The 12,775-nt window shown below is 40.1% G+C and overlaps 2 protein-coding genes across 4 annotated transcripts in view; both read left to right on the forward strand.

The window, feature by feature from the left end:
- The first annotated feature begins 1,146 nt into the window (after positions 1-1,146).
- LOC127650555 (pygopus homolog 2-like) lies at positions 1,147-7,656 on the forward strand. 2 transcript variants are annotated; one of them, XM_052136043.1, is made up of 4 exons: positions 1,157-1,232; positions 1,796-2,034; positions 4,090-4,139; positions 4,918-7,656. In XM_052136043.1, exons 2-4 carry the CDS (start codon positions 1,989-1,991, stop codon positions 6,547-6,549), a joined length of 1,728 nt encoding a protein of 575 aa, XP_051992003.1. In that variant the 5' UTR covers positions 1,157-1,232; positions 1,796-1,988; the 3' UTR covers positions 6,550-7,656. The 2 variants fall into 2 exon arrangements, with proteins under 2 accessions (XP_051992004.1, XP_051992003.1); XM_052136044.1 differs by lacking the exon at positions 1,796-2,034 and having other exon boundaries at positions 1,147-1,232.
- Positions 7,657-10,402: 2,746 nt separating this feature from the next.
- Positions 10,403-12,775, forward strand: part of LOC127650030 (cingulin-like) — a 31,410-nt gene continuing 29,037 nt past the window's right edge. For both annotated transcript variants that reach the window (XM_052135147.1, XM_052135148.1), the window contains exon 1: positions 10,403-10,556. The gene's annotated coding sequence lies outside the window, so the exon portion shown is untranslated. The remainder of the gene's footprint in view (positions 10,557-12,775) is intronic.

Raw genomic sequence — 12,775 nt, forward strand, 5'->3', positions numbered from 1 at the left:
GACCAGCCGAATACTTCCATAAACTAAATCACACTAACCACCCTGTTATTGGAGACTTTCACTCATGGGTTTAATTAATCATGGCTGACTGTAAATAGGACATTTCTACAATGGCATCGTAACTGAAAACTATTGTGTCTGAATAATACTACATCCACGCCCCTAGGTGTCATTGTAAGTCCAAGACGACATATAAAAAATTACTGAGTGCACCTTTAAAACAGTTTTACCATTTGTGGCTTAATATGTTATTACTACAATTAGTAAATTAGGTTTAGTTTGAGATTTGATTTTGAAAAGGATCTTGGTTGAGTATAATGAGATAACATATTGATGCAGTGATAGAAGTTGTAATCACGTCAGGCTTATTCACATCTGGTCCTACATCTGAGTATTCAACAGCATATATTTTCATTAGCAGAGGGCAAACACTTTGTCCTTGGATTTCACAAAATAAAACTTGGCAAAGTATTTTTATTTTTAGCTAATTCACTTACAGCTGAAGAATAACTGAATGAATGTAAGCCTTCAAAAAGCAGTTTTAACTAACAGCAAGAAAAGACCAACACCAATTTTCCTCTGAACGAAACGTCTGAAAAATAAAAAAGACAAATCATGAAAGAAAAATACTCGTAGTAATTGCCAAAATCACGAAACAGACTTAAAACTACAACTCCTCTAATGCAACTCACTAAGAAACTACAGGCATTTGGACGCGTCCATAGCCGGGTTGGTGGGTCAACAAACGTTTCTTTAAAAACAGTAAAAGTATTTTTTTTCTAAAATAAATAAACCCCCCACAATTTTATAAATATTTTTTTCTTATTAAAATTCACAGTTTAAGTAACAATTAAAGTTAAACTAAAAGCAGACTGTTCGAGATAGAATCTCCCCCTGCCTTAAAACCAATGGTGGTCTGATCTCGAAGGGTCCACAAGTCTGATACATGGGGGGCGTTAAAACATATTTCGACCAATTACATAAACACCGGCGAACATTAAACACATTTAACGTTCTTAAATTTTATGATAATTTCTATTTATTATAGAGAATTACAAATATCTTTGTAAACACAAAAACCTTGGCAATAATGACATGTTGTTAAAAACCTGACCTCCCCTTTTGTCCACACATGACCTGCGCGAGTAGACTACGGCTGTCCCTCTTTGTCCGGCAACGAGTAGGCCGTATTTATCATGGCCAATTTCGCGTTTGGGGATTAAAATTAAATCGTAAGTCTATTTGACATTGATTGTTTGTCATATAAGGGTTGACATCCATGTCTTCATGCAACAGTCAGGTGTATATGAATGAGCGGTGTGAGCAATGCTTCACATTATGTACCTTGCTTGCTGAGGGCTAAACGGCTAACGGTAGCTTGCTCGCGAGTTCAAATCACGTTTGAATTAAAATTTGTGATGAATTCGCGCGTAACGCGTGATTTACAATCACATTCCACATTCGGATCAATCGCGGTTTAAAAATGGGGACATGTGCTTGGTGTGTTTGCTTTAAATGTCATTTGGATAGGTGTCCAGGTAGATACACATCTGTATGTGATCACATTGCAGGCAGGCAGATGTGCAATCACACCTAGTGTCAAATCATAATCATTTATAATAACTCTAATATTGCATTCCCTGCTATTTCAGCAGCTGGTTTGCGTGCTTGCAAAAAAATCTCTCGTTTAGTAACTCGTTGTTTTCAGTTGTGACGCTTTTCCAGATAGTATTATGATTATTTCATGCATCTAATGCATGCTACAGCTGACTCAAAACCTTCATGTATCCTTTAGACATGTTGCAGAGTATTAGATACCTGACCTCATTGGGCCTTTGGAACAGGTTCAGTTTTATTTAAGCATTTTCACGTGCAATTCATACCTGGGGCGGCGGGATTGATGCTCGTTGGACCCGAGGAGGTATACGTCAATTACAAACATTTCTTTAAATGAACGGTGACATGGCACCGCACCGACAGTCATTTTAATGGCGGGACAACAGGCGGGACAGAGTCAAGGAAAACGAGGCAAAGGTAGGAAACTGTCAATCAGCGCATCTCTGTGTCCGAGCAGGATTCCACACATCTCTGGCTGCAAAATCTCCCTTTACCCTGTCCGCACATGGCTGAATGTACGGTGGCCTTGTTTTTCGTGGGGTACTGTCTTTTTGGGTAGTTTTATGTCAACCTCGCATCACTTGTCTTTTCACTTGAGTGTTGGTTTGTTTCTTATACACTGCAACTCCTGTCCAACTTATGTTTTACCTAACGCAAGCCTCACACCTGGATTTTAGGGTTTGGGATATCTGATTGCATCCCCAGTTTCTTGCCATATTGCTATTTCCTATGGGGTTAGTATTGGGAATTTAGATGCCAAATGTAATAAAGGATTTGTATACTCCAAATTAAAATTGTCATCATTTATCCACCTCTATGTTGTTCCAAACTAGTGTGTTACTCTATGGTTACTCTATGGTTCTCTTCCCCCCAGCCCCCCTCCTCTAGCTCCGCCCCTGCTATTTAGATGTGCAAAGATAATTAGAATGGATCTGGAATAGTTGGTTTGCAAATGAAATCTGTTTGCATCCGTGTACCAATAATATAGTGTATTTGGCAATACATAATTTACTCAAATCTACTGTCAGTCAGTTTCAAATTAAAAGGAATATGTCACCCTAAAAGAGAAATTTCTTCTGCAGCAGACAAACAAAGATTTTTAGAAGAATATCTCAGCTCTATAGGTTCATACAATGCAAGAGGATGGTGGCCAGAAATTTGAAGGTCCAAAAAGCTGGTGGCGATAAATATGGATCTGTTTCACACCTACACATATCAAATTACTTCTGAGGATACATATTTACCCACTGGAGTCGTATCCACATTTTCATTCATCCCGTGATGCTTAGCGAGAAATATGGGCATTACTTCCATTGTCAAGTAAACAAAGCTGTTGTTGCAGCGTACGTCCATTCTTTAGTTGAGGTGTTGGGATTTTTAGGAGAGCGTGTATGAATTTGAAAACATACATCAATCACTATATCAGTAAGTTACTGAACAATTATTTATTGCAAAAAGTCAAAAGGCAACGAAAGTACGTACAATACCAGGGGGCTGTTTCTCCCAGATGCATTTGAGATTTAATCTAAGCACAAAAACAACATTTCGAGCAAAATTATCGGTTTTTAGTGGAGTACCTGTGTTAGTTCAGCTTCAGTGTGTGCTTTTCACCCTGCATGTTCAAATCAGACAGACACACTGAGGAAGAGTTGTGAAGTTCTCATCTTTGGGTATGTAATCGCTTTTTAAAGTTTTCAAATTGGACGGTTATTTTCTTTTAAATCTGCACGCAAGTTTAAACTTTTGTTCGGTGGGTGATTGACAGATGGTTTATGTGTTTGGGACACACGCATCAGGACGGCATTTTAAACCTCAAATGTGATGTGGTTTTTGACTACCTCTGTATGTGTTTTTTGTGACCCATTTACAACTATATTTAGCACTGACCATTTGCAATCGGATCATATAAAACGCATCTTATTACCAGCTGTGAACATAGTCTTAAATGGCTGTAGAACGACTTCTGGTGGAAGTCCCTCCCACATTTGTTTCCCCAGTAAGACCATCAGGAAAAAAGATGGATATATTACTTTTATGCTGCCTTTTAAGCATCAAAGTTCTGGCCACCATTCACTTGCATTGAATGGCCCAAGAGAGCTGAGATATTCTTCTAAAAATCTTTATGTTCTTAGAAAGAAAGCCATACACATCTGGGATGGCATAAGTGTGAGTAAATGATGAGAGAACTTTTATTTTTGGGTTAAATATTTCTTTAAAAACAGAGATTGGTTTTGACGGAATGGGCCTGTTGGTAAAGGGAAAGAAGAGGGTCTCAATCTGATTGATGTGTGATGTCACACAACCAGCACAACACTAAGACAAGTAGTTAAAGTTGTGCACAGTTTTATTAGGGCACAGAAGTTCATAACAAAATGTTTTATATAAATGTGCTTTTACTTAAAATACTATTTCCCCCTTCTCTTTCCACTCCTGTCATTTCCCATCTTCCATCCCATTTCTCTGTCTACATAGGTTCCCAGATGAAGAGCCCAGAGAAAAAGAAGAGAAAATCCAACTCTCAGGTAAATTTCTGAATTTAATAGTTCACCCAAGTATGAAACTACTGTCATAATTTACTCACTCTCGTGGTGTTTCAAACTAGGGCTGTGCTAAACAAAATCATACATATATATATCCTTAATACTTTTTCACAATATTGCACCAATACTTAATCAACACTTGTGTTTTTACATCATGTCCAGTAGTTCAATAATGAAGAAGCAGGTCATCTAAATAAGCACAAACTCTGAGACCAGCATTTCTTCAAGCTGTCAGAACTGCTTCTGTTCATTAAAACATGTATCACGTTACGTATCATATTGTGAGGTGGCTGGCAATACCTAGCCATATTTCAAACTAGTATGACTTATTGTCTTTCATTCCAGCAGATGAGAGATGTTAGGCAAAATGTTAGTCTTGGTCACCATTCACTTTTATTGTAAGATAAAAGTATGGAAAAAAGTTAATGTTAACTGAGACGCTGGCTAACATTTATACCATAGGAGAAAGAAGCCATAATTTATTCACTTTTGTTCCAAGCACATATGCTGTTATTTTTCCTATGGAACACAAAAGGAGAATTTTGAAAAATGTTTTCCAAGTATTGACAGAATTTTTGCAGTGAACTTATCTATTTTTTAATGCTTCTCAATAGACACTTTGTTTTACGTCTTCATGTGTTATAACAGTTGCAAAGTCTTTAAGTGGAATGGTCTCTGTACTCTCTAAATATCTGCTTAAACTAATGAACTCAGTGTCAAAGAAATAACCTTTTCTTTCACCCATTGTGTTTCCTCATAGGGGGCAGCGTTCTCCCACCTCTCTGAGTTTGCTCCCCCTCCCACACCTATGGTGGATCACCTGGTGGCCTCTAACCCTTTTGATGATGACTTTGGTCCACCATTGCGGCCTGGTGGAGGAGGTGGTCCAGGTGGTGCCTCTTTCCTGCCCAGCCCAGGGGCAGGCGGAGGAGGCTACGGCGGGCCCGGCCGAATGGGAGGAGGTATGGGATTCATGGGTGGGCCTGGAGGACCTGGAGGTGGCCAACCTGGCCGAAGACCACCATTTGGTCCCCCAACACCAAATGCTGGACCTCACCACCCACTTGGATTTGGAGGCATGCCTGGCTTTGGAGGTGGAGGTGGAGGCGGAGGTGGTGGAGGAGGTTTTCCACCTGGAGGGCCATCCCAGTTTAACATACCACCCAATTTCAGCCCTCCCATGCACCCTGGGCAAGGCTTCAACCCGATGCTGTCTCCTGGAGGAATGGGCGGTGGTCCAGGAGTCGGAGGAGGTCCGCCTCACCCACGGTTTGGGATGCCTCAACAACTGCCTCCACATGGACAGGGGGGCCATCCCTTCAACAGCCCACCTTTACCTGGGGGCCCTGGCCCTCGTGGACCCCCGCATGGCCCCATGAACCCTATGGGAGGTATGGGAGGAGGAATGAACATGATGGGAATGGGTGGTCCAGGTGGACATGGTAATATGGTGGGCGGACACCCAGGTATGCCTCCACAAGGACAGTTCCCTCCTGCGCAAGATGGTCCATACCCTGGATCAAGTCCCCCTGTTGGCGAAGAGGGAAAGAACTTTGGTGGTCCAGGTGGTGGTCCACCCATCCCCTCTCAACAGCAACCAACCAACCTTAATCCCTCTGGTCCTCCATCCAACAATGCAACCCCTGGTCCATCCCCAGCCCCTGGACCTCCACAGCCTGGAGGAGGTTTCCAAGGTCATCCAGATGTCCCACAACCCAACCCCAACACACCAGGGCAACCCCAGTCGGCTCCTCCACCCCTCAATCCCAACTCTTCCCCAACGGGCCCCCTTAATGGTCCACAGCCCCAACAAACGCCAACCAATCAGCATCCTGCACCCAACTCTACTGGTGGCCCTGGCCCCAACACTCCATCCAATCAGCAGCAAACAACACCCCCAAACTCTACCCCTGGATCTGTACCATACAGCCAGCAAAACAATGCTCCAGGAGGGTCAATGCCAAACCAGCCACCCAATTCCAACCAGAACAACCTTAACAACAGCAGTGGCGGCAACACTCCAGGTAGTAACCCCAATCCTCCATCCAATTCCAACTCCACACCGAACACCCAGTCCCCAATTCCCAGTGGGCCTGCTCCGCCAACTTCTGGCCCAGGCTCCGGTCCCCCAAAGCTTGGTGGAGGTATGGTTTTCCCCTGTGGCCTCTGCATGTCAGAAGTTCACGACGACCAAGAGGCCATCTTATGTGAGGCATCATGCCAACGCTGGTTCCATAGAGACTGCACAGGCCTAACGGAGCCAGCATATGGCCTGCTAACCAGAGAGAGTGCTGCTGTGTGGGCCTGCGACTTCTGCCTCAAAACAAAAGAGATTCAAGCAGTTTATGTGCGCCAGGGACTGGGACAGCTTGTGGCTGCCAATGATGGCTGAGGGACTGCTATAGAGAGAAGGGGAAGTGTATTTCTTGGTGCTCAAAGGTTGTGGTTCACGGTTAGAAATGATAAAATTGAAATGGAACTGAAAAATAGGAATTCTAACCAGACATCATTAGCACTTTTAGGGCCCCCGTTTCTAAATAAAGTCCAAAAACCTGGTGTGGAGAACTTTGAAATCTTTGTATATAGTATACCATGGCACACTTTCAAACTTTCAGGTTTCTTCCGTTTTTAGATTGCACTCACTGGTCTTCATTTGTCACAAAAATGTGGAGAATTGGATTAGTAATTTGAAAGAGCTGTCCAACCCCCAAAGAGCTGTCCAACCTTCTTTTTTCTGTTTCAAACTCCAACTTGTTGATCTGCAAAGCACTGATGCCAACTGCTACCTCAATTTGACAAAAGTCTGGCAAAGAACGCTTTGGCATTAACTAATGTTATGGCAAGAGTCTGTAGTCACCACATGACCTCTCCTCTCAGTGATCTCTGTTTTGGTATATCAGAAGGTAACTGGCAGCATCCTGCACCTTTGATTGACAAAAAGCAAATAAAGGCATGTAGATAATGAATATTCACTATGTCCATTTTGGAATACTGGTGAGATCTTCAAAAGACAGAAATTAGGGTCTTGCTATTATTGGTCAATAAAACTCTTGATTGTTTTTCTTCATGTACAGCTACTCACTGTTTTTTCACACAAAAGTGGACATTGGTGGATGATGGCATAGCGAATAGTGATAATCCATAACTGTATCAGTGTATGTATGTAGTCTTTGGATTGCATGTGAGCCAATGCAGTACTTCGTCAGATCTGTTTTGAATTGTTACTTTCTGATGTTCCGATTAGGCCTCATCCTAGGCTATGAAGTAGACCAAATAACAGACAAAATCAGATGTTGTCACAGAGTAAGATGTTTGCCAATTTTTTTTTTCTATTTTTGATTTCTATATTTCTGTCTAAGTTGCCTTTTCTTATTTGTTATTTTGAATGTACCTGTGTGTATGCTGTTCTGTGTGCTTGCTCTGGAGCCCTCTATTTGGCCAGCGTTGAGTAGTAATATGGGGGTGTTCGGGGCTCAGGTTCATACTGAAAGAAGTAAACCTAATTGTTTTTTTTACGAGTGTCTGTTTTTTTTACCTTTTCATTCTATTAAATTTGGCATTTGACCACCCTTTAAACCAATTTTACACAATTTTACAAAAAACAATTTTAGACATCATAGAATAAATTGGTTAAGTCATATTTATTTTGAACTGTTAATGATATAGGGAATGTTAAAAAATGATAAAGGTATGCAAAATTATTTAAAAACATATAAAAACAATTAGAATGGTTATTGCTTATTTTTTCAGATGAAAATTTTTATTGGTTGATTCTCAAACATAACACAGAACGAAGCAAAATATACCGTACTTGCACAGTCAACCATTATCCCCCTTAACCACTATTCATTCCCTATTCCCCTTCCAGTCCTCAACCCCCAATAAACATTCCCGTGGTTCAAGCCTGAGTATATACATATATACAAGAACAGAGAATAAAAAAGTTTCTCTCCACATGGCCTTCACCGAGAGCCTTCCAAAAAGGTCATGTATTTAACAAATTTCTTACCATTTGCATCTAATCTGCCAAGATGTTTGTATGATATCTTTTCAAATGCTGCCACCCTGCCCAATTCAGTGAACCATTCTTGAAATAAGGGAGTGCCAATTGACTTCCATCCTCTTAAGAATTATTTGTCTGCCAATCATTGCACTAGTTTGGACCTAGCTTTTTGTATATTTGTCACCTACTGTAATAACCTCCCCATCACCCAATATACAAAGAATTACATTTGAGTATCTAAAACCTCACAGATAAAATTCTGGGCTGTTAACCAGAATTCTTGAGCATGGCATGGGCTATGTCTCCCCCAGAACAGAAAACAATGTGCTTCAACCTTGTGCATAAAAGTTCCAACTGGTGCCCAGTCCTTGGAAATCTGACGGTCCATGCACACTCACAAGATTTTCTGTGACATTGCAAAGAGATTGCTCAAGTCCGGTGATTTTTACACACAAACACACACACACAGAGAGATAGATAGATAGATAGATAGATAGAGATAAATATTTTTCTTAACATAAATCATCCCATTAAACTGTCCATAAATGTGTTCAATAAAATAGGCCCCAGTAAACAATAACATCAAACCCACAAATTAAACGAATGAGCTCAACAGCAAGTCAACATAGGGAGAGAAAGATAGAGAGAGAGTCAGGCAGGAGCCAGTGGGCAGACAACAGAACAAACCCTCTCAGACTGCATCTGTAAAATACATTATGTGTAGTCTGTATTGTTGATTGTGTGCAGGCAAAATTACCCATTCACACCATTGATTTAATGAAAGCCATAGCTTATCGTGAGCATATAAAAGTCTTGCGTCCTTCCTTGCCGTCAATTCTCAGCTTAGCAAGATAAAGAAGTGTGAAGATTACCTTCTGTTGGTGCAGTCATTTTTTACACTCTTTGAATCTGTCCTGCTTCGCTTGTGTAGCACTAGCAAAGTCTGGAAAAACCACGCTGTTGTGTACCTCCCAGCACAACTTGCCTTTTTCCCTCAACACTCGTAGAACAAATTTTCTATCAGCCGACTGCAAGAATCTTGCCAGGATAGATCAGGGTCTGTCACCCACCCCGGGAAGCTGACCGAAAACTCTGTGGGCACGCTGGAGGTCCGCTGTGTTGATCAAATTTGGAATGAGCCCCTTCAAAAACCTCACCATATCTTGACCTTCCTTTCCCTCGGGGAGTCCTACGAAACAAACATTATTACGTCTGTTACGATTTTCCATATCCTCTCATTTTTCCCGCACCCTTTCCACATCAGCCTTGGTAGCAGGCGGGTTAGCCTGTAGTTCTCTTTCGGTCGACCACAGAAACTCGACCCATTTTTCAGCATCGCCCATTCTTATGATCAGGGTGGAAAGTTTCGCTACCATAGATGCGATCGCTCAACGTATTATCTGTGAGGCCCTCCATGTTGGTCGAGATCTTCAATAGTGCTGCATACATATTCGAGACAACCCGGACCTATGTCGCTGCTGTCAATATAGACTGGACCTCTGCCATTTTGATCCTGTGAGGCATCCGAAATGTGAGAACACAAGTGCTTTTTAATGTCCCCACAGCCTGGCGATTTAAATTTTTTCTACACCTTGCCCTCCCAGCACAATTGTTGTTTATTACAGTTTTATTATTTAATAATTTTTTTTATTATTTAATTTATTAATAGTATTACTATTACAGTTCTCATCTGTTAATATTGCTTAAAAGGATAATTGTAGCAAAGTTTAAACGGAGCTTGACATGTCGTCACGTGACTCTCCAAGAATGTGAACTTTAAAATGCGCATGTCAAGACAGTGTGTCAAGCTTTTTTTTTTTCATTGAATTTTATTTTAATAAACTGGTAAATAAGAAAATGAATCTCTCTATAAAAACCTTTATTGATAAGAACTATAAATAACATTTTACATTTACAAAGGTTAAGTTATAAATGCACTTTCTTAAACAACTGAACTATTTGTTATCACTTTAGAAGCCAATAAAACATTTATAATAACATTTTCCTTTCACAAATAAATCCGTGTCTTAGATTGAGTATTTTTGTTTTAAAACACGCGTTTCATAACAGCACTATAGCTATACAATGCAATCGATATTCTAGAAATTGGGTCCTGAATTATTCGTTTGAGATTGACGTTGGATTCCGGCCAATGGCCTGTTCCCATCGCACGGCCTTGGAACAACTCTCTGACCAATCAGCGCTCAGGCGGGGCGGGCCAATGACGCCCAGGCAACAGGTTGCTTCGGAGAAGAAAAAAAACCGGCACTGACAGTTTTGCATGACCGTCCAACCTCGATGTCAACAAGGAGTTTCTTATTTAGTCAAACCTTAGAGAGGCATTCATTAACTTTGTTCTTGGTGTAACTCCCGGGAAAATAGGTTTCGGAAAACAGGTAAGCAAAAGGAATGCCATTGTTTACACAGCCGTGTGTTTTTGTTGTTGCTGTTTGTGTCCAGCCTTTGGTTTCTTATAATCCATACTCATGGCTTCACATTTACACCTGTGTTCTGCTGAGCGAAGCAGAGAAACACCTGTTGCTGCTTTGTGTCCAATGGCTGGATGACAATAGAGAAGATGCCCTGATCCAGGTTGACATCACTCTCTCTCCTCAATAAAATAATAAAGTTATTATGTCTCCAGAACCTGCTTTGATCTTGGCGCTTGGAAAAAAGATCTGGCTTTCTCTTTAAATAATAGGAGCGATCAGCATGTGGCAGGTGATGATACCTAGGCTATATAACTTGTGCAAAGTTGCTTTTAACCCATATGAATGAAACGGTTTCGGTCTCATTAGCTTCGTATTGATGTTTTAAACGAGTCCAATTGAACTCAGTTAATGGATTAGTAGTTTAAACAGTCGTTATTGTAAAGGATATTAAACTTTATCTCCGTGTATTAAAATAAACACTCATTTGGTTTCGACCCCGCCGATACGGACCAACTTGCTGGATGGGTGTGACGCAATTTAAACAATCTCGTGGTTGGAAGTAAAGTTTTTATTCTACACCTGCTTCCCAAGGCACCGACATCATGTGTAAATAGTGAAACTAAAGGATAACGAGAGCTTCTCTAAAAGGTGTGTTTCTCAGTTGAACGTGTAATTTAATATAAAGCTCTTGGTTATTTCCTAGAACATGCTGGACATCTGCTCAAGCATTGTCCTGTGAGATTATTATTATTATTATTCAGAGAGTTTTACTCCTTATTTTTGTATAAATATGCTCTTCCATTTCCAAACTACCATAATAAAATGTATTCTTTTCACATTACTGCGACAGCACCATGGTACACTAATAGTTAGCAAATGGTAATACATTGGTACATTGAAATCACGGTGCTACTCAATGATAGTCACCTGCATATACCATGGTATTTACTTGGTACAGTAAAGAATACCATGGCACTATCATTAAAAAACAAAAAACAAAAACAAAACAAAGAACATCAGTTTTACTCAATCCATCCATGTTCATATTACTCAAAACTCTCAGGTAACTTAAATTAACTAAGTTGATTCAACTATTAAAAAAAGTCTTATCAGCAGTACGTAATCCATTTGTGTTGGGAAAACATGAATATTTGTTGTTAATAAAATGACTGAAAAACTGGGCAGAGTTCTAGTTCTAATCTAGTTCTAGTTCCCAGCATGCTTTGCATGGGACTTGATTGTGAAAATTAAGTGTCATTTTGTGCATCTTTGTGCAAGATGAATATAGGGGAGATTTGTTAGTGTTTAATGGAACATTTCATTTATATTGTAGTTTTGGTGAAGGGTGGAGTTTGAACCTCGTTTGAGGACCAGTACATTTTGAGTAGGACTGTTGTACATAATGTTTATCCATTGAGCAATTGCTGTGCATAGTGATCAAGGTACACTCAGTAGTGCTGCCCAGCAGCATGTATTTTATTCATTCTGCATGTAACATTTTTCTGTCCTAGCTAGAATATAAAAAACAATTAAGAGTTTTCATGCGAGTTATTTAGAGATATTAAAATGTGTTGAGTTTCTTGATTCAATTAGGTTCTGTCTACTTGAAATATTTAAATTAAATGTTGATTTTAATTCAAGAAAACTCATTCCAAACATGTGAAACCACTGTCCGTGATTGAAGTTCAGCCAAACAGTTATATTTCCAAAAGACCATTTATTGCGATAAAAGCATGATATTGTGATGGTACAAATTAAACACGGTAGTACCATGGTACTTTTGGGTATTTTTGGTCAATATATGGGCTGAAAACTGTCTTACACAACTGTTTTCTCCAAACTAGCATTAGCCAAGAAAACAGGATTAAAGGAAGTGCTTTCAAACACAAGCATACCCTAACGGTATCAACACCTTCAAAGAGAGTGCAACATAAGCCAGACAAATTTGTTTTTGTAACAAATTGCTGTCAATCCAAACCAAAACACTCAAGTGAGTGTGCCTTAGACACACTCTATGAAATATGTTATTAGCTATGGTTATTGTTATTGGCTTATACCAGTGACTTTGTTGATTAGTTATACATTGTGTTGCAAAGCCTTTCTATCAAACTAATCGGAGGAGTTAAGTTACACCCCGATATCACGCATTTGCACTCTGTATGGACAAAAGTAGGGCTGCATGA

Source organism: Xyrauchen texanus, chromosome 10, assembly GCF_025860055.1.
Source record: "Xyrauchen texanus isolate HMW12.3.18 chromosome 10, RBS_HiC_50CHRs, whole genome shotgun sequence".
Lineage (NCBI taxonomy): Eukaryota > Metazoa > Chordata > Actinopteri > Cypriniformes > Catostomidae > Xyrauchen > Xyrauchen texanus.